The 27,323-nt window shown below is 41.2% G+C and overlaps 1 protein-coding gene and 1 long non-coding RNA gene across 2 annotated transcripts in view; one reads left to right on the forward strand and one right to left on the reverse strand.

Annotated features, from left to right (window-relative positions):
• LOC119140959 overlaps nt 1-17,153 on the forward strand; it is a 35,522-nt gene extending 18,369 nt beyond the window's left edge. Inside the window, exon 2 of the long non-coding RNA XR_005101797.1 lies at nt 98-17,153. This is a non-coding gene — a long non-coding RNA (uncharacterized LOC119140959). The remainder of the gene's footprint in view (nt 1-97) is intronic.
• Nucleotides 16,826-27,323, reverse strand: CDO1 (cysteine dioxygenase type 1). Its single transcript, XM_037372614.1, has 5 exons — nt 27,092-27,323; nt 24,671-24,748; nt 22,503-22,660; nt 19,835-20,004; nt 16,826-17,640 (listed from the first exon to the last, which is right to left on the reverse strand). Exons 1-5 carry the CDS (start codon nt 27,286-27,288, stop codon nt 17,611-17,613), a joined length of 633 nt encoding a protein of 210 aa, XP_037228511.1. The 5' UTR covers nt 27,289-27,323; the 3' UTR covers nt 16,826-17,610.

The following is a 27,323-nucleotide window of genomic DNA, read 5'->3' on the forward strand; positions in this document are numbered from 1 at the left end:
CATTCATTATTTTTCAAAGATACTGGGGTTCAGCCTTCTCCTGCATTTCCAGTGCTGCTAGGTCTTGGTATTTCAGAGAACTTTTTTCTTTTCCCAGTGATCAAAGAACTGCAGGTCTTCCTACTAAGTGCACCTGGAGGTAAGTAAAATGATTACTATAAGGGGTGTGTTCTTGAATGTACATAAACTGGAATTTTACTGGGGCTAGTTGAATTTTAAAATCTAAGCAGAAGGTTACAGTCAGCTGAACTGACCTTAAAAGACCTACAGATAAAAAGACACAGGTTAATTCAGCTGTAAATCTGTGCAGAATGGCATAGCAACAGGATGACTGTCCGAAGGAGAACTGTTGATCTAACTTTAGGTAGCTGCTGAAAATTATTTTCCTGAAAACATAACAATTCTAGAATAGACTTATGCCCTTCCAAAGGGGCTTAAATAGTATGCAAAAGACGCCAGATAACTAAGAAGAAAACCCCCCAAATCGTTGTATATGAGCATGAAGCAGTATATCCTGTAAAAAACCACAACTTTCCCACAAACGCAGGGCCTAGGACACAAAGTCTTGGGTTTAATTTTCATGAGAGAATTTGGATTCCCAGCCACCTCTAAGCAGACTGACACCAGTGGTGTGGCTCTTGAGTCTGCCAGATGTCAGATGTGGTACTAACAATTGTCCTGCCATCACTGATGTAAGTTAAAATCCAAGACAAGTTACAATGAAAGCAGCAAGATATACTGGCAGCTTTAGCCAATGTGCCCTTTAATTGAAACAAATCTGAATATTCAGTTTTTCAAGTGCGATTGTGCAGCTCAAGATAACTACTCCACTTCTGTCCCAATGCTCTTTAGTTAGTCAGTACCTGCAACGTTTTCTGCAATACACGTCATTGAGACCATCTTATACAAGTGACAAAAAAACATACATGCGCAAAATACATTCTTTGTGTATGCAAGGCTCTTCTTTTCACACTGTCTCTTAAAAAACCTGCTTCTCTTCTCTTCCCTCCATCATGGCTATCTGCACGTCGTGCTAAGAAAGACATTGCTGCAGGAATAACAGGCCCAGTGGAGCCACACATGGAGGATAAACAAAACATCTCAGAAGCTGGCCAGCAGTTCAGCATTTTGTTTTTCTTTCTTTCAACCTACAGATACCATCCCTGTATTTAAAGTCAGGGATACGCTTACATGACTTAATTGAATTGGGACATCACACAGAAAAATACTTTATGTAAGCCTGACTTACCTACTGCTTTCTGCTGGTGCTACTGACGAGTCAGGCTGAGCCTGTGACAACAAGAACAATCGGCATTTAAAAAAGGAAACAACACAAACTCAGATCCTGATTCTTCCAGGTAAGGAAATCACTCACCTTGGGGATTTATTTGGCTGAAGTTACCGTGTATCAGATCTGACTGAAGTCTTGCTAATGCCTTTAGAAGGGAAACTCGCTCAAGATCAATACAATGTCAACTGCAAATGATTCATGAGGTGAATAAAAATGCACCCAACCAACTCACACAGCTAGAAACACTTTTCTAAGGCACACAGCTGCACTGTTGAGCTGCCTGATGGTCAAATCTCAGAACACAAGCTTTCCTCCACCTGACAAAGAGCATTCAATTTTAAAGAGTTTATATGGCCAGCTTTCTAGCTGCAAAAGGCTGTTGAAACATTTCAGTTTTGTTTTTCACACACTGTCAAAAGATTTTTTGTTTTGGCTTGTGTGCTTTCAAAGGCATAACAGAAATATTTACAAAGGCACTATTCATGCCAGAATTTAACTGTTGATTGACAACTCTTCTTCTGTGAGCTGGTAAAAGCTTGATGAATTGTAGCTTTGGCTGGAAAGAGCCAACAGTGAAACTGAACACCTCTTCCTCAATCCCAAATATCTGCAAATCTAAAGGTCCTTTTGTTGAAAGAGTACTGACTTTCAGAAAGCCAGGCAAAGAAGGAAAATAATTATTTTTTCAGTCCTTTCCTTGTTCTTATTGCTACAGAGTCCAACTCTGACACCTGAACTCAGAGCAGATATTCCCATCATCCCCATCAGCATGCCATGTGACAAGAGGCTCTTATCTTCTGTCAGGTGTTTTGTTTCCTCCCACATCAGTTCAATGAAAGGACAAAGCCAAAAATGCTGCCTGATCTTATGTTTAAAATATCTATGTTAGAAAAAAAAAAGAAAAGTTGAAGAAAAAGACCTTGTTAAGTGATGAGACTTTGTTTTCTGTACGTCACTGGAAACTGCCTTTTCAAGGCATGAGTTAACTGAAGAAGCAGACGTGTGTTATTTGGTTCACATCTTTCAGGAAAAAGTGATTTCAATATTTTTAAGCAGTATTTAAACAGAATTGTCTACTAAAAGAAATTCAGCAAAGTTTCCATAAAACAGCTGTCACTTTTAACTTATTCTGATATTTTGAGCTTTCATTTTTAAATCTCCCCTTTTAACACGCTCAGTTGGACTTTGTCTTTCAAATACAACGAGACAACTTGGCATTTGCATGGGCCAAGATGCTTAGAAGGGTTTTCATTTCAAAGGTGGACTTTCTGAATTCTCAGACAACAAGTGAGACAGAATCAATGCTAATACTCTGTAGTATAAGAATATACCTGGAATAAGGCATCTACATTAGCATTAGCATTTGAATTGTCTTGCTGGTGTGAGAATTATTTATATAATTTAATATTTCAGAATATTCTGACACATCAAACGATGTGAAATAATTGAATCAATGGAAATATCAATGATTACATGTAAAAAGACAGAAATACAGTAAGAAGGGGAGAAAATCAGCAAAAAGAGAATAGAAAGCTATTCAGAAATGCACATTTCCCGTGCAGCATTTTGACAAAATTTTGAGTGAGATTTTGTTCTCTGGCTGTCCAGTACTTTCACCACACTCATAAGTGTGTGAACTCTGAAAGAGAGACACCTTTGTCTCAAGAATGTTCACCTGTTCAGGTGTTCCTCCATTATCTGACACAGAACACTTTCTTGCTGCTCACTACTTTTAAAAGAGCAGATGACTGTGGCAGTCAGGCAGAGAAGCCTTATGTCAGCTTTTCACATGGTCTGTCCTATCAAAGGACATGCTTCCTCCCATTACTTTAGTAAAGCTGCTCATGTCATCAGCTTTTCAACAGTCAGCATGTCTAGGGATCTCTTTGCAACCCAGCCATCAAGCTTTCATTTGCAACTGCTATTTTATATATTTCTGTCAGCCTTTTATCATGACCTTAAGATCACATTTCTCCAATTATTGATTTCCCTTTTGAAAAAAAAAAAAGAATGATCATTTTCAGACATCTTATGGACAAGATTTTGGGAATGCAATGGTAGAAGAGAACTTTAAGCAGACAGAATAGATTGAAATAGCAATTTGTCTTCCACTTTTAAACTTTTTCTTACATAAACTTAAGCCATCAAATCTTATAAAGGAGAACTATTTTAAAAGCTTTCAGAGGAAAATCAGGAAAATGATACTGACAAAATAAAATCCTTGCCTGAAGCTATGCAGCCATCATTTTGGTAGGGTCTGTGTACATAAAGTACCCCAAGACTTAAAAAAACCAAACCAAAACAAAAAAAGTAAAAATCCACAAAACTTCTTCAGAATTCAGAAATTCAGAAATGAAATTCTTTGCTAGTATATAAAAGGAAGTCTCTTCCAGCCCTACCTCCTTAAAATGATAATTACCTTACAATCCTTTATTTATAATTCATACACATCTAAGTCTTGTGCATACACATCTAAATACCTAGATACATGCATTAGCATTCTTTCAAAATCAGTTTTCCATAACCGTTTCTGAAATTCAGCCTATTCCAAAACCTGACCCCCAGGTTGCTGCAGGAAAGGAATATTTTAACATCAGAAGCACCCTGCCAAATTTAGCACAAGAAAAAATTCATAGTAAACTGCACAAAATGCCTTCAGAAATGCATACTTGTTTTATCAGCATAATGTGGGGTCTGTCACAAGCATCAAAGTATTTTAAATAGACCTATTCTGTGGTGCTTTCACCCCAGCAGTAGCTATGGTCAGGTGAGCAAGGCTGCCTTAGAACTTAATCTAAACCCTCATTGCTTCTTTTTGTCCTTTTCCCCATGCCTATCCCAGTTCTGCTTCTAGAACTACCTAGAAGTTTGATCCAGTTTATCCTTCTGGACAGCTTTTTTTCACCTGCACTATGAGAGACAGAGATACACTACACGTAGATATAAACCATCCGTTGACCTGAACTACTTTGAGTTGTCATGTGTACTTATGCTCTGCCAGGCACAGTGGTAAATATTTCCCTAAGGAGCAAAACGAAGTGGAAGAATACTCCAGTGCCTTGTCCAGGAGCAGTGAGTGGAGTCCCTCAGGACACCACAACCTCTGGGTGCTCAAAGCTACCATATATAATAATTCTTATTTCTCTGACTAAGATTTTTGTCTCAGAAACTTCGTAGTAATTCTTCCTTTCCCAAAAAACTTTTTGTATTTTTATCTTCAGACATCGTAAGCTTCTGGTGCAGGACATTTCTTGCTGCATCTTTGACTGGAAACAGAATGAGAAAACTCTGTCTCACCTTCCATTTTTGTGTACCCTGTTGGAATGACACTAAAAGAAATGCTAAAAATATTTGGCCAGTTCAGTTGAAGCCATTCAAACTAATATTACTTTTGGCTGTTTTCAGTTTTTATTATTGTGCAAGATGGTAATTTAAAATATGTTATTGCTAAATTAGTTTAACAGTTCATGTATAAACATGACTAGTTACCATCTAAACAGCTAAAACATCATTTTTCACAAGGTGCCTGGTTAGGGGAATTTCCAATAAGGACTGACGTAATACTTCTGCTTGTGAAACAGACGGGCAGGGTCACCTGTGTCATCCCTGGGCTGCACTGGAAAGATATGTCTTTGTGTCAACGGAGTGGTGTGACCTGTACTCATCATTGATGCAAAACAAAAGTACTGGCAAGTTTGGAGAACTACAGTTGGCAAAGTCAGAAGTTAGCTTTGTGACTTGGGGAAGATGATGGGAAGAGACACCTCATTTTAAACAAGCAAAAGAAAAGAAAAACAAGTTTAAAATAAACAACATTTTTTATGTATCCTCTGCATCTAGAGAAAAGCAAAAGCTAACATATTCTGACTGAAGGCCAAATGCTGAGCCTTGGCTGCAGGTGCTTGGCTCTCATTGTAATCAGCAGGAATTCTATGTGAGTATATCGAAGGTCAGAACTGAAACCTGTTTGAGCTCAGATCAATATAACCACGTGATTTCACCAGGTCTGCCTAAGTGTAATAAAGTAGAACTTAAGTCATCATATCACTGAATAATGCATTTTGTGTTTAAGTAAAGATACACAACTTTATTTAAATAAACATCAGCCCAAGGAAATGAAAGTTGGTGTGAACTGAATTAATGCTTTGCTATACAAAATGTGAAAAGCCCAGCTGTTTATCAGAGTGTAGCTTAATTACTCTGCGTGCAAGACATCAAATCTGAAGGAATAAAAGATGTGCTAAGAAACCAGATGTTAAAGCTACAGAAGAAGCAACAGATGGGTGCTTAAGTCAAGCATATCACCTCAACTACAGTGCAAGCAATCTTTATCCTGAAGTGCTGATGAGGACTGCACTCTTTCAGTTGGATCCAAGAGAAAAGTACACAAACTGTTCTTCAGTCCTTCTGCCACTGAAGAGAGGAGTATTCTCCCTTTCAAGACTTCAACTGTCTTGAATTAGCTTTGCATTGTCTGCTTCATCTGTGCCAGCTGCCATGGCATCAGACTACAATGAGTCTTCTCCTTCCAGAACACCAGTTTCCATTCCACCCACTGTCTTGGCTGTCCCTTGGAAAGCTGACTGTATGAAGTGCAGGCTCTGACACACAGCACGTGTTAAACCCTCAGGCTGTCTGCTCTTAGCATTGCCAGGTGTGAAGTACAGGGCAGTTCTAACCCCGTTCCAGCAGAAGCCATGCACCTACTGTAGCTCTGGTAACACTTTTTGTGCATCTCATGAAGGCAGCCAGGCACCAATTGCTGTGTAAATTTAGTCCTTGAATAAATAATTCTTATTTCCTTGTTTGTAAACAGGCATCTGTACATACAGCTATAGATACAGTTTAGAGTTGGTTAACTGTATACACATAGATACAGTTGGTTGAGTTTAACCACCTGTCCTAAACTGGCACATCTCTCATTGTAATTATTTCTATTTAAAAAAAACTTTTGGCAAAGATTCTTCCTCATTCATTTGGGATGTACTATTCAATTTACAATCGTAGAACAGGAAAAATTACCCCTCAGAACCCTCCTGCTTTGCTTTTCTGTGAATATTCAGTTTAGCAGAGTTTATATATTTAGAAAGTTGAAAATCAGCCCAGCCAAGAGAAGTATAAAATGTTAAATAAATCTAAAGTGTTTGCATGTTATGAAACAGGTTTTAAGTTTCTGTCTTCTCAAGTGAAAGTGGAGATCGTGTATTATGGTGTGACATAATATGTACACTATTTTAAGTGGTATTATGATTTAAAATATTTTACTACTCAAGGAGAAGCACTCAAATCTTAAACAAGCCAGGCTTAGAGTAAGAGCCAGATGTAGTTGTAATGTGATGTCTTCCAGATGCTACTGTGCAACATACCAGCAGAGCATTTCCTGTTGGCTGCTAGGATTTATGTTGCATTTAACCTTGACCTGTTCTGGTAATTTAGGGCATGGTTCCACTGGTCACAGTCATGTGATGATACATCATCAACATGGCACAGCAATGAAGATGTCTACCAGGGCTCCCCCAGAAGGTACTGAGCACTTCGTGCTGACAGCAAATCTGGCTCTTTAATTCTCTCTTCTTGCTTCCTTTAGCCATATACAAACTTTGACAGTTTGGTCTTAGGCATTGAAAGGACTCCCAAGGAAATATCTTGCAGATTATGGTGACTTTCCATTCTGAAAAAATTATTTCTTTGCCATTTCAACATTCTCCTCCTTCTGTGCCCTAATAATAACCTCAGCATCCTACCTATTTGACTTAAAGCAAGAAGCCTTAATGATAGCAAATATGGGGTCCCTAAGGAAAGAGAAACCTCTAATGCACAGAGGTCTGTTAGCCTCGATGTAACCACCACTGACGAGAAGGGAGAGAGGCAAGACAGAGAATCCTGTCAATTTGGTACATTTATTTAGCAGGTTAAAGCCCTAAGATAAGATACAATTTGAAGGTGTCTGAAAATAATACGGTAGAAGAGTAGAAGAATAATCTATACATCTTCCACGCTAGATATGTTGCTTTGCCTATCCATTTAAACTATCCACTCTGTTTTGCCAGAGCTTCTCCACATAATTATGTTCCCTCTTCTGGCTGTAGACAATGGTGCATACAAAACAAGATGAAGACAGTGGGGGAAAGAAACTAGGGTATAAAGTCAGGAAGAAAAAGGAGGCAAAACAAGATGGAAAGAGGAGAAAAGGAGGAAATAAAAATGGATTGTGAGCTAATACTACATTCCTACAGAACCAAGATAGTGAACAATAAGGTACAAATCACTTCAAGACTGCTCTTTAAAATGCCTGGGTTATTTTCACTGCTTTTACTGCTATGAGATATTACTGGTCCGCATCCAGCAAAGACACCCTCCTAACCTGAGAAAACATTCAGCCACACTGAAAGATACAGCTGCACAGTGTTCTTGGTGAGTAGTAACTTACTGAAGTAATGCAAAAAGTGGGGGAAAAAAAGTGTCTAATCGGAACTTTAGGGGAAAAAAATGTGTCTGTGGAAAAAGGTAATTTCCAAGTTGAAAACTAACCAGGATGGAGGCTTGAAATAGTGGAAAACAGAAAACAAATTCCAATGAGATGAGCTAACGTGCTCTGCAATGAAAAGTAGTTAGAAACTAAAGAAAACAAGGGGTTTGGAGCCAGAACATGACAAAAACCACCACAGTCTCACATCCCAGTTAGCCCACACACTTCTGGTGCTAGGGACCTCTTGGAAGAACAGTCTGTCTCCTGTTTGATTGAGGAGATTTCACTGGAATTTATAAATGACAGCTGCCTCTGCTGAAGGGGACCTAACAGGTACTGCACTGGTGCTTCCCTGTCCAAACCCACAACCACAAAACCTCACCATCAGATCATTAGGATAGGGAGAGATCAACACCACTGAATCCAGTTCTAGCTCTGTGGGAGTGAACAGTAAAACTCCAGATTTACTACAAAAGCACTTGTCTGGAAAGGTTTTCTGAACTTAACCATTGTCTTATTTTGCAAGTTTCCTGTAAATCACATGTTATTGCCTTCTTCTGTTTTTTGGGGGGAGTAGGTTGGGGGTGGTGGGGTGTGTGTGACTGGTATTACTCTTCTATAAAAGAACCCCAGCTCCATCAGAAACCTTCCTGTAAACCAGAAGATTGCCATCTTAGACATAACTTAGACATACATTTCTTCTGAGTTGAAATTCTGTGTGCGCTCATTGTCTCCAGGCACAGAAAGGCTGTATGTGTTTGAAATTTGTCCACCCTTCCTAATTGTGCTAGCTGGTCTAATGATCAGAAGGTAATGATCTCTGGGGTCTCTGGAAGATAATAGGTCTCTGGGGCATTATTCTTACTAATTTATGAATTATAAAAATTAGTTACAAGGCCCATCTTATCTCAAAGACCCCCCATCATGATCATCTGTAAGTTGGTTACCTTCCTTGTGGCTCATTGGGAAATGCAGTGCCAAAGGATGAGTACATGGAAACTACTGACAAATCTGGAAAAGCTAGTGGTAACCTGAGAAGCTACCTGAGGAATAACCTGAAGGAACTTGAGAAGGCAGCTAGCCTGTGAGGTCCTGTGTCTACACACCGGTAGCTAGTAAGAAATCTGTGCTTAGGAGAAATGCCAACAGAGCTGCAGCATCCCAAAAGTATTTAAGAGCCCAGTGCATACCCCAGAACAGTGGTCCAGTGAGTGTGCTGCAGCAGATCTCTATTAATAAGCAAAAAAGAACAAACCTGATATACCCATGATTCATTCAAATGAGATGGCAACGCTGGCTCCTATAACCCATGATGTCCCCACCCTTGTAGACAAGGCCATGTACTTTGGCCCCTAATAGGAACTTCATGTACTTACTAAACAAAAATCTCTTCTCAGCATTATTAATGTTTGGTATAAGCTATTTGCATCACAATAACATGGGTAGTAATAACATTGAGAAATCAGCACTGCTTTTAACTGCTAAGTCATTGCCCTTTCACCAATCAATAATTCCAGATATTTTCCAAGGGAACATTTTCCCCAGAGTCCTCAAGTAAATCTTACATGGGGAGATCTTACGTGATCTTAGGAAGAAGAGACTGTGAATTGATTGAAGACTTCTATAAAAAATTCATTTGAGATCTGGTTTGTGTAGGCAACTCTGGTCTCAGAATCTCATGATTACTGCCACTAGGACTGCTTGGTCCAAGTTCTTTATCTTCCCTTCTTTGCTGCATGATTCCTCAGGCATGGCTATTTAAATTCTGTTTATTTGAACATGGAATCAGTTCCATGAACCCAGAGTGTGGGGTACTATGCAGGTACATCTGTGTGCTAACTTAACGTGCTGCTGCTTTTCACTAGTGCCATGAGAAAGAGCAAGCTGAAACTGCTTCAGGCCACTGTATTTCTTTAACAACAAGGTTAGATCATCCGTGTAGAGAGTTAAAGCAACTGCCAGCAGTTCCAAGTTGTCATGTCAGTGAGTAGACTTAGTACAACACCAAAATGTCTTCTTTCTTCCCATCCTAAATCTGAAGGAAGTAGCTGACAGTTGAAGTGGTTGCTGCTTCACTGTTCATTGAATGTGACCTGACTGCCATGTTTTCCACCTTGCACCAAGGACAGCCAAAAGTATGTTTAGCTCCTCATGAACTTGGGATTTACCGCTCCAAATCTAGCAAATCTGGCACACAATTTCAGAGTGTCTTAATATGAAAAGATGCAGGCTGTCGTGGCTCAGAAGCAGCTTCAGCCTGCTATGAGGCTCCAGCCTTTGGAAAATGGATGGGCAGGGAGATAGCTGAGGTAGCAACTGCTTGGCCTGTCCATTTTAAATCACTGGTGTGTCTTGGTCCTCTTTGTTCCCCACTGAACCGTACAGATGTCTTCACGCAGTTAACCCCAGGGAGCTTGAGCCTATGGCAAACCCTGAACTTTGGAATCTATCTGTCATACAGTATAGCTGGCTTTCAACAGAGGTTGCAAGCCCAAGCTAGCGGTACTGTGGGCATGCAGTCATTTGCAATCGCTTGGGTTTTTTTTAAGTGACAGGGAGATATCCCTTACAGCTATTAAAATAATAGAGAGAAGCAACTGTTTCAAAGAAATTACTTTGAACTGAGGTAAGCATTTAACTTTGTAGTGACTCTGTGACTCACTCATTCACTTGGGATCCTCTTACTAGCTGCTCTGCAGATGGAAATAAGGGAATTCCAAAGGCAAGTCAATATTTGGGTATTGTTTTGTTTAGAACTAACTGGTTTCCAAAACCCCACCTTTATTTTAGTACAAGTCTATGGAAACAATTTTCCGCTTGTTTTGAATCATTTTCCGTTCTGTGGAAAAGACCTGCACAAGTGTTTGGGAATTTCTGATTATGAAAGATGCTTTTATGGAATGTTATGATGGTGTCTTCAGAGTCAAAGACTACAACAAAATACCTAGTGTTATTTCCTCTGGGAGTGGGCTTTCCCTGCAAATGAGCATTTGGTATTTCTAGGTCTTAGTTCAACCTTTCAGTCTTACAATAGAAGTGCAGGGTAACTCAATTATAGATGCTCTATATGAACAATTAATGGCCCTATATTTTAGCTCTCCACAGAAGATCATATGTTTTTAGGTAGCAACAGAAATACAGACTACCCAATTGTATTGGGAACTAGCAACAGGTTTGAAATACTTTTGTAGAGCTATCTGCCCTGTCTAACAGAAGGTCACCAATTTCACTGTGCCTAAATTCCCTTGTTATTAAAGAATTTAATGCTATTGACCTGCCATAGGCTTGATACCACAGGAATAAATATTTTTAGGATCTCAGATGCTGCAGCAGTTGAGGCTATACAAGTTACTTAGGCATAATTTATGTCATTTTGTGTATGAGAGTCTAGTTCTCTAATACCTGTAACACACTTCCACAATTCTTGGAGGAATGGCACTAGTGCTATCACATTGCATGTAACAAGGCAACAATAATTTACTTTCTTGTACGTTATGCATTTCATTTTCATTGAGAACCTGGAGTACTTTTCCTGCCTGGTTTAAGAAAAGTTTACAACTGGAATATTACACTGCTCTGCAAAATGTCCTAACCACTGCGCTAACAAAAATTCTAAGTTTGAGGAGTCTTCAGGTGACTTTAGCTGTTTTTTCAAGTGCTTTGTGCCAAGAAAGCAGGGGCCAGAATTCAAACCATACATCTTAACCCGAGGGGTTTATTTTTCCAAGATATCAGAACCCCAAAGTAGGTACAACAGATGAAAGGACCTCCTTAATCTGAGTTTAAGTTGCAATGAAGCAATGAAGCAATGAAGTGCAAAAGCAGAGGTGTGATATTTCTTTTAACTGATGCAACGATGTAGGAAGAGACTCTTCTGCTCACACTTGCCTTTTGTCCAGAGACTAATTCTGAATACTCCTGGCCAACATGAAGCACTAGATGTTAAAGCTTTTCTCAAGCAGTGCCTTTTCACTCATAAGTGACCCTGTTCAGGGAGGGCCACCATCTGAAGTCTCACGTAATAAACGTAACCAGAATTAAGCACGCAGTCCTAGTAAAGGCTTAAAATAAGAACCATTGTTTCAACCAATGTAAAACATTGTAAAAGTCAGTTGACAACAGCATCAATATTCCAACCTATAAAGATCTAGCCCAAAAAGGTGATAAGGCTTCCTCCAGCCACTGAGTTTAAACAGGACTATTTTGCACACTTTGTTTGAAGTAAGCTTTCATAAATGCTATTTTCTTCCCTAAGAATATGTTCAGTAAATACTCGCATACCAGCAATCCCAGGCCCATTCAGAGCCCTAGCTGTAACAGAGGAATACCTATATGCCACAGGTCTGAGTGCCTCCCAGTAGGCTATTCAATGTTCCAGTGAAAGGTTCAGACCATGGCTTCTATAACAGTATGTAACCAGACCTCAAATGAACTTGGTCTTTGCAGTAGCAACAGACCTTCAGCATTTACAGAGTAGTTCTCTAATCTCTAGAGCTATTTCTGCTCCTCAGGATTGACTGTCCTTATGCTTAGGGCATGCACTTCTCAGGGCACATCCTCTAAGTGAGAGATCAACAGGATGTCTCTGCATCTAGCGCCAAGCACTTACACAGCTGTTTTGCAATCCTCTTCAGGGCAAAACTTTGTACCTGCCTGCAGATAGAAACAAGGGAAGAAACATTTTTCAGCATGCTTATTTGATCAGAGTGCTCACTGTAAACATGTCATACGTTGCAGAGGCATCTTTTTCAGCGAGGGAGAGAAGAGGAAGTTCATTTTTCTGGCTACTGCTCTCATGGGTTCCTAAGTCTGTGACTTACAAACAAAATACAACCCTTTGCATTCATGGTGTGATTTGAAAGGCACTCAAAAAGATACTGAGTGTCTAAAAGAAGAGAACAGTATGTAGCTGTCTTTTGGAGCAGAAGTTTTGCTTTCTGGTCAGGGAACATGTTTTTGCTCATGGTAGATTTGCAATTCATGTGGATCTCATGGAAACCAGCCAGATCAGAATAGCATGTGCCACACAATCCTCTTATGTTGTTTCTCTAATTATTATGAATTAAGGAAGCAGGCTAATGAAGTTTCATGCCCTAAGAAATACATTAATTCACATTTTATCATCATGTTTTAAAACGTTCTTCACCACTGCTGGCCATAGGTCAGCCAGTTAGCTAAACTAAACCTGGGAGAGCACAGGGTCCTGAAAGACTATAAATCTAAAACCAAGAGCAGAATGGGCATGAAAAATAAACCAGGGCATGAGCCATTGAACAAATATACACTTTATCTTTGTAGTTCATAAAAGGATTTTTTTTTGCCTGCTGGGAAGTGAAGTGCAAATAGAGTTGCTGTTAACATTACGTGTTCCTCTGAACCTACAATGGGACAGGAAGGAAGCACACCTCAGCTATCAAGAAGTCAGGCTTTAAGAGAAAATAATGTACTCATCTGCCTGTACCAAAGGTTTTTAGTGAATTTTAGAGTAAAAGTGAAGAGGAAACAGGTCTGGAAAAGACATAAGATGTTTCATTATTGATCAAAAAAGCCCAGACATTTCTTGTGTAGCATGCAGGAATGATCGATTAGGTTAGAAGAGTTTGTCTATTCCTATTTTGGGGGCCATTCAACCCTGAAGATATACAGTGTAATGTACCCACTGGATTCAAAGATTCAAAATCTAATTATTGAATAAGGCTTCGTATGAGATACAAGTGTCAAAACTAGTCTTGAAGGCCTGCACAATTAGTCCATGGTGGGTTTGCTTCCTTTACCAGCCAGAAAGGCTGGGGCTACTGTCTATCCCCAGAACACAAGATGCTCTGACATTTAAGGACAGCAATATCTTTCACAAGCTACACCAGCAAGAGCAGAATATATGGTATTGTTCAAAATTACTGAGCTTCATGTTGTTCTGCTTGTCTCTGCAAACCAAGTCACTGTAGGCAGGTCACCTCTTTTAACCTTGGGAAGGCTATATTCTTGCAACACAGCTTTCTCTTAGCCATGATAGGAGTGTGAAAAAATAACCGTAAGGATTAGCTAGTGAATAGCACATCTTGTATCTTTGTGGTCTTGGGAAAAAATCTTTGTAGTGGAAGCAGGGTTACATATAGGGTGGATTTTGATTCTGCTGTGTTCCTCTATACATCAACAACAGAAGAAGATGAATAATGCTCAAACATTACTAAGTGTCACGCAGCATTAAGGAACAAATTGAACTAGTTTGGCTCTGCTAAGATTTTGTAATGAGTTAGACAAAAAGTAACTCTAGGCTCAATTACCCACAAGAACATTAAGAAATTGTGTTTACACAGCAAGAAACCCTGTCTGAGCCACAATTCCTGTTCGTGCCTCCAGAGCTCCCACATCTCAGCATGGGGAGAAAAAGAGCTACTCACCTGCTGGCTAGACATAGGTGAAAACCCTCAGAACATGTCCTGAGTTTCTGTGCATCTAGTCCTCATCAGCCACAGACAGACAGATGTGGATAGCATTTCCATTCCCAGAGAAGTCCCTGTTGTTAGCTTTTCCCTTGCATATGGCATATGCTTTCCCAGCAACTGTTCGCTACAAAGCCTTCCCACGTAAAACGTGTCTTTGATAAAAAACTTCTCTTCTCACAAAATTTCTGGTAATGACTCTCCAAAACAAAACCAAAACCACTAAACTCTTGCAATTTGCTCAATACATGTAAATATTGCACTTCACTCCACTCCTGGCATTAGTTTGCCTCCCGGTGTCTTTCTGTTGAAGCTTCTTCACTGAAATCTTAGTGAATGCACCGAGTCATAGTTAGTCTGAGTTCCTCCTGGTGTTGACAGCCTGAATGATTTATTAGTATTAATGGTTTAGGCAGTATCTCTTACCACTTAAAGACCTTAGCTGTAATGCAAGCAAGTGTTAAACTCTTCAATTTACAGTGGCACTGCTCAATAGCACCTTCCCAGAGGAAAGGATATGAAGCACAAAACATGTTCATTGCCACTGAAAGCTAACTGTCACCCACAGCATATTTCTACCTCACCAGCTGGCCAGTTAGCAGTACTCCAAAGCTCAAGTACTCTTATATGTTAGGTTTAGCCTGTTCAGCCATGATAATGTGCAAATACCATTTTGTTTTCACTGGTTTCTATGTTTTAAACCAGCACAGGTTTTATGAACATATTTGTGTAAGTGAAAAAGTGACTCTATTTCTTGTTATAGTGCTTGGTATTTATTAAATATTCTTTCAGTGGGTATTAGCTATAGGCTTGTGCTGTACAGAGCATAAGACACACAGCTAGTGCTTGGGAAGGAGCAAATGTAGCAGTTGTGGTATGTGTTCTAAGGACTCTGGACCCAATTCATAATTTGTCTTGAGGATTCCTGTATTTGTGGCCTTTTTGTTGTATATGCTACCCCCTTACGTTTCTGGTATGGTGGACGTAAGTACCTGGTAAGTACCTTGTTCTGAAACACTGGAATTCCTGTATTATTCTATGCAATGTATGATACCATGTTTGCTGTGGCTAAACAGTGTTTGGGAAACCTATTTTCTGCTGTATTTGCTCTGCATCACTTGCTAGGCACGTCATGTGCGTGGCTAACTGGAGTACTGCCTGAGTTTCTATACCAATGGATCTGGGTACAGCTAGCTGCTGTCATCACTGCTGTGCTTCTTGGCTGTCTCTCCAATCTTTCCAGTTCCCATGACCTGACAACCTGTCATCTACAAGCTATTGGGTTTGTTCGTTAATTTTACCTGGTAAGCAAAAGTGTGATGAATATGCAACATTTGAAGTTAGTTAAGTAAAACTGCTCATTTCCTGTGAGAAGGGGGAGGAGGGAAAGAGGCAACAGATGCAAGCAGAAATACAAGACATTTTGTTTAAACATGAGGCTTCTTTGCTGTGAGAGTGGTCAAACACTGGAAGAATTTGCCCAGTGTCTGTGGTGCCTCCATCCTTGGAGATAAGCAAAATCTACCTGGATGTAGTCCTGAGCTACCTGCTGTAGGTGACTCTGCATGACTGGGCAGCTGGACTGCCATCCTTAGCTCCTCTTTGGTCCTGTGATACTCTCACCACAACTTGAGCCATGCCAAATTAAGATGCTCAAGCCCAGCATCTAGCTTGACAAGATTTTTCAGGAATTGGTTCATAGTTAATGAGAAAGAGACATACTAAACACTGGGGTATACTGGACCCCAAGAAAAGCACAAGGGATTCTTTATGCCTGCAGTTTCATTGTTCCTAATGCTTCTTCCAGTTTTGGGCTACACACTCGCTTGACCCCTCCTTGGCACAGCCTCTAGGCCCACCTCATGCAGACAGTCCCCACTTAACTGCTGATGCTTATCCCTGTACTTTTGCCTTTAGGCCTGCTTTATCTTTTCATTTTTCTTCTCCTTCCATGCCCCTTTCCCTGCTCCCCACCGCCCCCCCCCCAAAAAAAAAAAAAAAAAAAAAAAAAAAAAAGAAATATTTGCAAAGCACCCACTGCTTTTGCACTGCCTTTCAAGGAGTAATTGCAGCCCAAGGGCACAGGTTCACTTAAGAACTGCTACACTTCTCAAACATTTTTTGAAAATTTGACACAGCCTCCTTGCAAACAGGATCTCATTAAGTATTTTCTGGGCTTGTCAACACCGGGAGAAGTATGTGACTCATCTAAAAAGGATACTGTTAAAACAAACTGCTGCCTGTCAACTAGGAGAGTAGAAGACTACACGTAATCTGCTGGGTCTTATGTTACTAGCTGCATTAAATGAATGGGATAAGCTTAGCGCGGCAGCTTTGCAGATTTTGTTATGTTTAATTAGAAGTAACTTTTCTCAAGATGGTTCTTTCCTTGTAACTAAATCTGGAGGATAAAACTAAGCATCAGCGAACTCGATGGCAGAACTCCCACCAACTTAATTGGGATCAGGATTCTTCGCATGTTTCAAATACTTTCAACCTTTTAAAGCCTTTTCTAATAGTGTATTGCTTGGAAAAGACTTAGATGTTCATGAGGAATGTGCATTTTGGTAAAGTGTGATGAATATTTCAGTCACCAGCAGAAAAAGGCTGAAAACTTTGAAATCTGTGCACAAATCCAGTTTTATTTCAGTTACGTTCTTCAGTAGCTATACAGAATACTTTGGAAACTGGACATTAGCTGAATTAAGTATGATTAGTCATATTAAAAACCCAAATCTCTGCCCAATCAGTTTTTAAAATCATTGTGCATGAAGCATTTCACTGCTCCTATGTTAAACAAGATTTGACAAATTAAATTGTAAAAAACAAAAAGTAAAAAAAAAGCACAAAACTATCAAAATGGCCTAGAGCATTAAAACCTAAAAGACTTAATTAGAAAAAAAAAAAAAAAAAAAAAAAAAAAAAAAGAAGCCCCTAAAAGACTTAATTGGAAAAAAGAAGAAGTTAGTTGTATCTTTATGTACTACCTATAGGTACAAGTGACTGGAAGCTGAGAAGTTTATATAGTTATTAATTACATTGAAAGCATACATACACATAGGCCTATTAAGTAGTGTCAAATGATGTTTAAAAACCCTATTTCTGATATTCGCAGTGTGGTATCAGAAGTGGAATTAAAAGGAGGCTAGAATCAGAAAACAAACTACTTAATTCTGACAGGAGCCTAAGAAAGGCATCTAACCTCTGAAGTAGTTTATGGCACTGGTTAGCTTAGTGTCCCATAATCGGCATTCACTCAGGGGAACTGTGGGTGGCCTGGAAGCTGCCCTAGTGTACTCCTATGTACAAGGTATAGAAACATAGTTGGCTGTTGGCCTTAGCCATGCACGTCTTCCGTCCCTGGTTAAACATTCAGCAGGTCTTACACAAACACATGCTGGTGCTTCTCAGTTGTTCTCCTGCGGCACTGCTGTTGCCTACAAGGAAAGAGAAGAGGTTGCCGTTTTAAAGAAAGGGACAGTCACCACCTGCTTCATGTTCTCAGCATGGACTTTTATTCCTCGAGTAGCTCAGCACCTTACAAAACTTAGTGCGTTTATTCTCAGTACTCCTTGCCAGGGTTTGATAGAGGGCACGGTGCACCTGACAAAATAACCCTGTCCACTAGCTCTGTGTGACCACGGACAAGCCTGCAGCAGAAGGGACAACTGAGGAGTACTTCCTCTTTCAGCCCATCTTCTCTCCCCAGTACTCTGCTTTACTTCGTTTTGACAGAAATGCTTGAAAGTCCAGCTTGGAAGACAGGTTGCAAAAAGAAACCACTTCTCCCAGCAAAATTCTTGGCAGCAGGAACTGATGACACCCAAGACAAAATTGGTTTTCTTACATCAGTATTCTCATAGTTTGTACCTGAACTGTGTAAATAGTTATTTTGAGTAACTTGGAAGTCCTTGGATATACTACATACTGTTTTACTTATTAGGCCTACTTAACATTATGTATTTACTGGAGAGTTAGTTAATCTAGGCTTAATCATGGCCAGAAGCCACTAGGGATTCAGCTGTGTGTTTTACCTGCAGAAAAATTTAAGAAAAAGAGCTTTGAATGAGCATTGAATGAGCTTTAGCTAGGCAGATCTCCTCACTCACAAAAGATACACAAGTATACTTTACATTACTCTTTTGGTATTTTTAACTTATAGCTTTCTTTCTTCCTACATCCTTTTGAGATCTGGCAAGCAAAAGAAAGATTGATTATCCAGCATGCTTTCCAGAAATCCTCACTAAGACCAGGAGGTTTTTGTGGTGTGAAGTCATTTCAGGCAGCTGGATGGCCCAGGCTTGCTACCACTTTCCCCCTTAGTGGAATTCCATTTACAGGAAATCATGAAAGAGACCCAATGATTGCAATTTACCTCTCTCCTGTAAGCCAGATCCTGTTTCCCACAAAAGGTAGAAACACTGCCAGATGGTTACAGATCAAGAGTAGGAAAACAGTCCACGCTAAAACATTTAGCCTCACTTGTTATCTTACATACTTCATATTCAATAAACACTTAAAACAAAAAGAAAGCAAGCAAACGCTGAACTCTTGTGCAAATTTTTTTCAACATTTTTCCATGTTAATTTTCCTTTAAAAGCTGAACTATAAATTTGAGTTCCCTTTCTCAAGGGCCTTTCAAATCTGGGAAGGTCAAAGTTTGTGTTTCAGCTGTTTGGTAAAGTTGTAATCATGTAATATGACAAGCTTCAAAGAAATAATTTACATGGTACTTGTTGATTATATAAAACTTTAACTAGGTCTTACTAAGGGCTCACTCCAGGAAACCCCTAAGCACTGAATTTCTGGCTTCAGTGAAAGGTGAAAGTGTTCTGTATCTAACAAAACCAAAGTCTTTGAACCTCTGTGGCTGAACATCAAGAATCTGTCTTTTCTCCCTGTATAAGTAGTTATGCTTCCCAATGCATGGACGAGTGCTAAAAGGAATCCTGTTAAAGTCTCCCAGATGTCCTAGCTTGGTTCCCCAAAGCTGATCTTAAGATTTTTTTCCTATTCAAATAAAATCTCATGCCATTGCTCAAGAATGCAGGCATCAGCCAACCAGCCTACTCTCACTCTCGGAGTAAGTCTTTCTGTGTCAAAGTTTTCATTTAAATAATTAAATTTATTGAAAAATTCTTTACAGTAAGCTAGAAGATTTAAAACAACTGACCTGAAACGTGGTGCTTTTGGGCAGAACAGTTTAGGCAGGAAACGTTTTACACATGGCTGAAGTTGGCCAAAACAATGTAGCTGCTTCACAGTTTTCCATTGACTAGGTTGCATTCACCATCATTTGCTGCCTGAACACACCTAGCTAGTAGCAAAATTTTCTTTAATCCTCCTCTCTACTCGGAACTGATCTCCTACTGATGAAGGGTAGGCAAGCTACAAAGCAAGGAACTCCATGCAAGGGAAGTGTGAATTGACAGCTCAAGCAGTATTTGGAAACAGGTTTGATGCTGGTCCTAGACAGGGATGACCTGGGGGAGGCAGGGCTGCTGGACCATGCACCCGTCCCAGGGCACTGGTGCTCTGCCCAGAACAGGCAAGAGGGCAGCACCTTGTACCTGTCCCCGCAGGGGCTCAGAGCCTGGGGCCAGGAGGGGAAGCGTGCCATCTTGTACTTACACAGAGAGTCCTTTCTCCAAACTGGCTGTAGAAGGTCATCTTGACTTTGTGCTTGTGTCCAGTCCGCTGATCAAAGGTGTTACAGCTGTCGAAGGGTGGGCTGTACAAATGCAGGCTAACAGCAGATTCTGTGTGGCTTATGTTCTCCACACGGTGCAGGCCAATGGAGTCTACACCACCAAGGGCATGAAATGAGAGGTTGCATTAGCGGGAAGATTTAATGATATTTCAGATGCCTGGAAAAATGCTTTCTAAACTAAAACTCATGAGCAAGGCGGTTAGGCACACCCGCACTGTTACGGGCAACAAGGAACCTGATACAAGGAATGTGACTGCTGATCTCTAGCACAGATTCCTACATACACTAGAAATTCAAAATATGTTATTGCCTTCCACACTTCATGTAACTTCTGGATTATCTGCCACAGGATGAAGGACAATATAAATCCAAAGAAACTTAAGGAAGCCTCTGCTGTCAGTAATTTTCTAGCCATCATTCCCAAGAGATTTCAAGGTTATTTACTTTCCTAGGAGATGCTGTTGTAATTGATGCTCCAGAAGCAGGAAGATTTCTGTTTCTAAAAATTAGAAAGATATTTTTCAGGGAAAAAGTTTCTGTATTGCTAATTCTTAGCCCAGTACACAAGGATATCAGTCACATTAAGTGTCAGCTATGTGTATTTGGGCCATGGACTTACAGACAGAGGTGTAGTTGTCTTCAACTGCAGGCATCCGTCTCCTAATTAATCCTTCCAGTTTATTAGTTTGGAGAACAGGCTTTTCATTTGTCTGCTCGTTTGACTAAGGTGACAAATTAGCAGTGACTGGCATACTTCCAACCTCAACTGAACACTAAGCATAACTGAACATGTAATAAAACAAAGCACTGTCTGTTGTGTGGTTACCAATGAAGTAACGGCATTTTCTGTGGTGATACAGAAATCAAACTCTTATGTGAAAACGTAAGGTATGAAGAATCTAATCCTCAAAACAAACCATTTCCATTCTACACTAAACTGGAGTTTTTGAGTTACTTAAGAGACCTTGAATTTAAATTTATGACCCTGCTGTAAAAACAACTCAGGCCTTTGTACTTGAATAAATATATTATATAATACGTAGGCCTGTATTGTGCAACGTAGGCACGATACCCTCAGAATGATTACACTCTTAACCCTGATACATTTGAAGTGTAAGCCCTAAGCATTGTTAACATAGTTTACCTAGTTGGAGGACATAGGGGAAAACAGTCTTAAATCTGTGCTCATCTAAGGGGAGACTCAAATAAACAGTGTTTATTTAAAAATAAAGTACAAGAGCAACCAAGAAGCATGCAATAGAAAGATGAAAGTCATTCACTATTGAAATAGGGCAATCACACTGTCAGTGTTTTCCTTCTACTTGTTTTATCTGTTTCTTTTAAACAAAAACATCTGTTATGAAACATGGCAGAGATCCAAACTGCCTCACAGAACTGGATACCAAATTCATTTAAGACAATCAAGGAAGCTTCGGACCAGATGCATGCAGGGTGCAATTGCTTGCATCGGAAAGGATCGCATAGGTAGGAAAACCTGACAGAGTCTGCTCCCATGCCAGGGACATGGACTCTCATCAGCAGACATGCCAAGCTCCTTCTTGCACTTCCTGTCATATGAATTTTTTGTTTTTACTTGATGTGGTGTACCTTCAACAGAGAGCTGCAGAGCACTAGTTTTCCTTCCCCAATGCCCTTGCCCTGGCTTCATCCATAACCCAACATGAGGCTCCCTCCAACTGGGGAGCTCCCCAGCTCAGCCTCACAAGGTGTGTGCTCCAGTTTTTAACTCATCACACGAAAGGCAGATGGCCCCCTTCTTTGATGCTTTGCCTTTGTTCTGCTGAACTCATTGCTGTTCACCATGATGTGCAGCGTCTTTCAAAGCATCAGAATACGTTACACCCAGCTGGCCACTCCAGGATGGCCTCCAGTCTAGCACAAGGTGGTGACAGTTACAGATACATGTCATGGCATGGATTTAGGTACCTAGAGAGCCTTACTGGTGGAGACTTAGATGTCTCACAGCATCTATGGAGTTAGACAAGTTTTTTGTAGATTGGGTAGACCTGAGCATCTCAATTCCACTGACACTGCACTTCAGCATGACAGTCTTTTGCTGATGTGGACATGTAGCACTGAGGGTTGGGGCCTCTGCTCCTAGCCGGTCAATTTATTCCATAGACAGCTTTTACATTTTTGACCTAGGTCTTCCATGACTAACCAAAATGATTGTTTCTCTGAAAAAAAAATAATCAAGGTGAGTAAGCTATCTAGACTTTGATTCTCTTGTTTCTCACAAAATACTATTCAAGGTCTATGTTTACAAGCAATTTCAGATAGTCATTAGGGACACGATGCTGAAGGCTGCTTGGTCTAGAGGACATACCCGGCATATTTAAGCATCTAGCAATTGCTGCAATGTCTTAAGGGTGAGTTAAAAGGACTTTTGTATGCTTGTTTGTTTCACTGAATCTAAATACAGATTTATGCACAATCTAGAGAGCCACGTTCTTTAGCTGTGTGTATAGCCATTACTGTTAAAGGTAGGAGACTAGAAAGGCCATGAACTCTTCTGTAAGGAGTAAGACTTATGGATGGGTAGTTGCCAAAACAAGTTTAATAGCTTACCATTAATGTAGGCACATTGATTTTCCCTCAAAACTCGTTCTGATTTCTTAGTCATTTCACCATTCCCCTTTTTCTCAGGCCACTCGAACAGAGTCTCCTTTAGATTTCCCTGGAGGATCTTCATAAAGCAGTGTGAGTCAGTGTGATCATGGATGCTGCTATATATGTAAAAAGAATAACCAAACTCAGTCCGATATACATGTTAACTTCAGTACAGCAAACAGGACAGGTGGCATAGCATATTGTACCTGGACATAGCCACAGAATGAAATGGTATTGCACATGGGTCATGCACAAAAGTCTGTGGAAAAAAACGTTCACAGTGACAAAGGTATGCCTACTTAAAACTGCTACTTTAGAAATGTATTGAGATGAGTTCACATACAGCAGGACTTGGAGAAGAGTCAGATATTGATCAGCCTATGACTTTGCCACAGAGGAATACAAAGGTAGTCTAGAGGAGGACAGAAAAATTCTTCATAATGCAAAAACTCTCGTGGGCTAAGAAACAAAATTACAGCTTCCACAGTGACCCCAGGCAGAGGCTGATAGAAACTTGCAAGTATACCTGATATTTGCAGATCCTCCATGCTCACTCTGGAAACATGGGAGAAATGAGTTACTTCTGCATAATTTCTGCGGTCTCTTTACTGCTGTGGTGCACTGACATTTGTTGAAGAAAAAATGCCATACCTCTCAGTCTGACAGTACTAAGTACAACCAGCTACAGTAAACTGTTAACTTCACTAGTTTGGCAACACATGGACAAAACAGCAGGATCTGGTATGAATTGTCTGCTTGCTTTATCTGTCTCCTTCCTCCAAAGTACATTTTAATTGCTACATTTGGAGACATGTGGGCTAGATATGCAGCTTAGTTTTGGTTTTGGTTTGTTTTAAGTAGAGAACTAACTGTTTTAGAAGCCAATGGGATTAGGACAAAGGGAGAGCTCTCCACACATTGGAGGCAAGGGAGTAGGAGGAATATGACCCCCCCTGGAAATACAGTGCTAATGAGTTTCAATCAAAAACATGGTACTTGTGTGTTACTGTTTTCAGTATTTCAGTAAACAAATGCCAGGGTTTCTTACAAACTGAGATGCCAAGAGCCCAGAGCTTGCTTCAGGCACAGAACAGTTCACAAATGCCACGTTGTCACGCTCCTTCCACAAGCCACGAGAACAATCTGATCCTCCTCATGTAGGAAGCAAAAACAACTTGTGGTCTCAGTCTAGCTCTAGCAAATGCTCATCCAACTCAAACACAGTTTGACATAAATTACAGGCTTTGTGGGAATAGCCTGGAAGGCGCAGAGGTGGTGGGCTCACTTCTTATATCCTTCAGAGGATAACGTCACAGCATCCCCTAGAGACTATTGTAAGTGTTCAATTGCACATTCAATTGAAACAAACAAAACCCCACTTCAACATCTCCTTAGGTTTTCTATTTAAATGAAATAATAATTATTCAAAACCTGCAAGTTTTGTTATTCCATATTTTGTTTTAGCCAACATTTTGTAAAAGACTCTCCAAAGGATAGATCCTGCCCTCACTTTTGTGGGGACTACACAACCCAGTGTTCTGTCTGTGTACAGAATTCAGGAGGTAACATCAGCTGTGAGGTCTGTTTTGAGGGAAGAGATAGGATGCATGAACCTAAAGAAAGACAAGTACTGCTGGGAAGGGGCTCCCTCCTCAGCCTGCAGTCCTAACCCAAACCTAACTATTCTCATCTTGTCACAGAGGCGGGATTTAAACACCATGAGAGAACAAAGACTATTTAAATGGCACCAAGTCCTGCTTCTGCAACACATGTTGCAGGGGTCTGCTATACGGGTCAGGCTGAACAGGGTCTTGTCAGCCTGTCCTGCCCACAGGACTCACTGTATCTCTAGGATTAAAAACCTCCTCTGACAGAAGGGAAGCTTAGATTTGGTAGAAAAACAGCATTTTTAAAAGAGTGCTCTAAAAATGTCCATGAGGTACAAACTTGCAAAAGATAAAGCAAATATTCAGGACTGCTATACCAACAGGAGTTCTGCACTGTTTAGTTTCCAGATACTTTCTGATAGCTCACATAAGGCTGATTATTTTTCTCTTTATGTGTGACAGTGAAAGATACAGTCGCTTTATAGCTGCTTAATAAAACCATAGCCCTTGGATACAAACCTGCCATGCCCTTCACCCCAGCACAAGATCATCAAGTTGAACTTTCCATTTCCATTGTCCACAAGATTTCTTGTATACCTGAAATACAAAGTGTTTTCTTTATACTGTACTGATATGCCTATAAAAGACAAAATTATACAAACATGTTTAAGAAGGAAGCTTGCGACATACAAAAATTATTTTTCTTCTTTTTCTTGAAAGCCAAGTTTTACTTGGGGGACAAAAAAAAAATGTATTTTCAACTTTTTTTGTAAGAGTTATTTTTCTGGGGAAAAAAATTGGATATATTTAATATTTTATAATAATTGCTTTTGAATTATATAGCCTATCAGAGTTTGGAACTGTGAGTCTGAGACCAGAATGGTACACAGGATCAAATCAAAATAGTTGTTGAATGAAATCACTTCAGCAGCTGGCTTATAATTAGAAACAGAGGACTGCAATGAAACAAGAAAAATACATGGTTACATTCTTCTGCAGCTCCTTTTCAGATAGTGTTGGCTTTTCTTCTATTACACAGCACTCATTTGTACAAAGCCAAAGAAACAAAGACTTAAGATGTCAGGCTTTCCATACACGGTCCTCCTCCTCTGTTCCTGAAAGTTCTGTGTCTTGTACTGCAGCATTCGTGTGAGGATAAACCACCTGTGCAGTAATTTCTGTCAGCATCTACTTCTAAACAAAGTTTATCAGAGCAAAATTTCTTAAAAAGATCTTTTCACATGCTAACTTATAGCTGGCACAGAATAAACTTGCTTCTAAAGGCTTTATATCAATATGAATGTTCTAGACTGTGATTTGTTCTCAGGGCTGGAAATAATAGCTCTAATAGCAACATCTTACATTTGTTTCCTGGCACACTCCTGCAAGCATTCCCTGAGCTGCTGATCAAGTCGTTCTATTGAAAAGGTCACTAGAGTGGACTGTGATTTTGCTCTATACGTTTCTTTCCGTGGTGGGGCTCTTCTGATGCGGGGCTGGTGCTTCTAGCTGTTACAGTGCAAGTAACGCAGTGGGACCTTTCCATTTCATTTTAGCTGTAGTCATGACTATTCGCACTTTACTTGGCTAAGTAAAGCAAACACTTACGCCAGTGACAGGATGCCTCACTGGTGCCTAAGAGATGCAAGCAGGGACACACAGAAGGTGCACTGATGTCGACTGAATGTTTTTTAATTAGTTTCCCCATAAGACCACTACTCTGTTTTAGTCAAGATAGGATGCTCATAATAAATAACTTTCAAAGCATCTATATACTGTCTCTCACTGCATTCAAAATTTGTGCGTACATTACGTAGACATATTTTTCCTATGATGACAGAACTTAAGCAATCAATGCTGGCATTTGACTGAACATTTCAATGGCTGTTATTTCTGTACAGCAGGTCTGGCTGGCCAAAAAAAGCTCACCAAAAAAACAAACCAACGAAAAAGGCTGCCATGCATACTTCCAATGTTAGCACATTTTGTTTTTCCAATTCTTAGTTTCCTATGTTCTGTTACTAATTTTGTGATTTGCTCTGAAAGGGGGGAATAGCCAACGTTAGGTGAAAGGAGGCTAAAAAAAGTCAAGCTGGAATGATGCTTTCATGATAGCAAGGTTAAAAGGAAAACTCCTGGGGTTGGAATTTTTTCTTTGCTCGTTGTTTTAAAGGACGTGCTCAAATAAAATGCATTTATATTGAAATTGAAGGCACGGAAGCCAGAAATGACAGGAATAAATGAGTTGTTAGCGAAGCAGGAGCGACTAAAAGGTATTTTCCTTCCTCCCGGCAAACAGCAAAAAGCCTCGCCCGGCACAACGCCGGGGGAGGAAGGGACCGAAGCGTGGCGGGCAGGCGGCTCCCGACGTGCCGGCGAGGCCGGGCACACCCGCACCAGCCCCGCCGCAGGTTCGCTCCCGCCCGGCACGCCGCGCAGCCCGGCGGAGCGGCTGCTGCTGCCGGCCGCCCTCCCTGGGCGCCCCCGCCACACACGCGTTAAAACGCCGTCCCGGCTGCTGCAGCGCGTCCTGGCCCCTCCGCCGGTTACTCGGGCGGGCCGCAGCGGCGCCCGCCCCGGCGCCCTCCCGGCCGCGCTGCGCGGGGCCGGCCCGAGGGACCGCAGCCGCGGGCAGCGCCGGAGCCCAGCGCGGGGCCGCCGCCCGCCCGTGCCCGCCGGTGCCGCCATTGGCCGCCACCGCCCCGCCTGCTCCCCGCCCCCGCCCGGCCCCGCCGCGGGGCACCGCGGTGTCGCCCCGCGGGCCTTTGCCCTTCGGCTCCCTCGGGGCGCCGCCGGAGGGGCTGCCGGCCGGGGCGGCACGGGGGGGCGTCCGCCCGGCGGTTCCCCCGCTCCCGGTCAGCAGCTCTGCCCCGCCGCCGGCCCCGCTCGCACGGCTGCGGGGCGCAGCGCAGGGGGTCCCCGCTCCGGCTTGCTCGGTACCTGTACTGGTCGAATTTGGCGTACTGCAGCCACTCCTCGGGGTTGCTCTCGTACGACTCCATCAGCGCCTGCACTTCCTCCACGCTGACTTTGTCCTCCGCGAATATCCGATGGAGAATGCGGACCAGCTCCTCCAGGCTCCGCGCCTTCCACGTCTCCGTCTGAGCCGGCTGCTCCGTCATCGCCGGCTGCTCCATCGCCGCCAGCCGCTGCCCCCGGCCGGCCCCCGCCG

The sequence above is a fragment of the Falco rusticolus genome, chromosome Z (assembly GCF_015220075.1).
Source record: "Falco rusticolus isolate bFalRus1 chromosome Z, bFalRus1.pri, whole genome shotgun sequence".
Classification (NCBI taxonomy): Eukaryota; Metazoa; Chordata; class Aves; order Falconiformes; family Falconidae; genus Falco; species Falco rusticolus.

Coding starts and splice junctions, on each gene's coding strand:
- CDO1 (XM_037372614.1), bottom strand. CDS start 27,288: ATGGAGCAGCCGGCGATGACGGAGCAGCCGGCTCAGACGGAGACGTGG. Junction 22,661..24,670: donor TGGGGTGAAGGGCATGGCAG/GTTTGTATCCAA, acceptor TTACATATATAG/CAGCATCCATGATCACACTG. Junction 17,641..19,834: donor TTGGAGAAAGGACTCTCTGT/GTAAGTACAAGA, acceptor CTTTCCTTGTAG/GCAACAGCAGTGCCGCAGGA.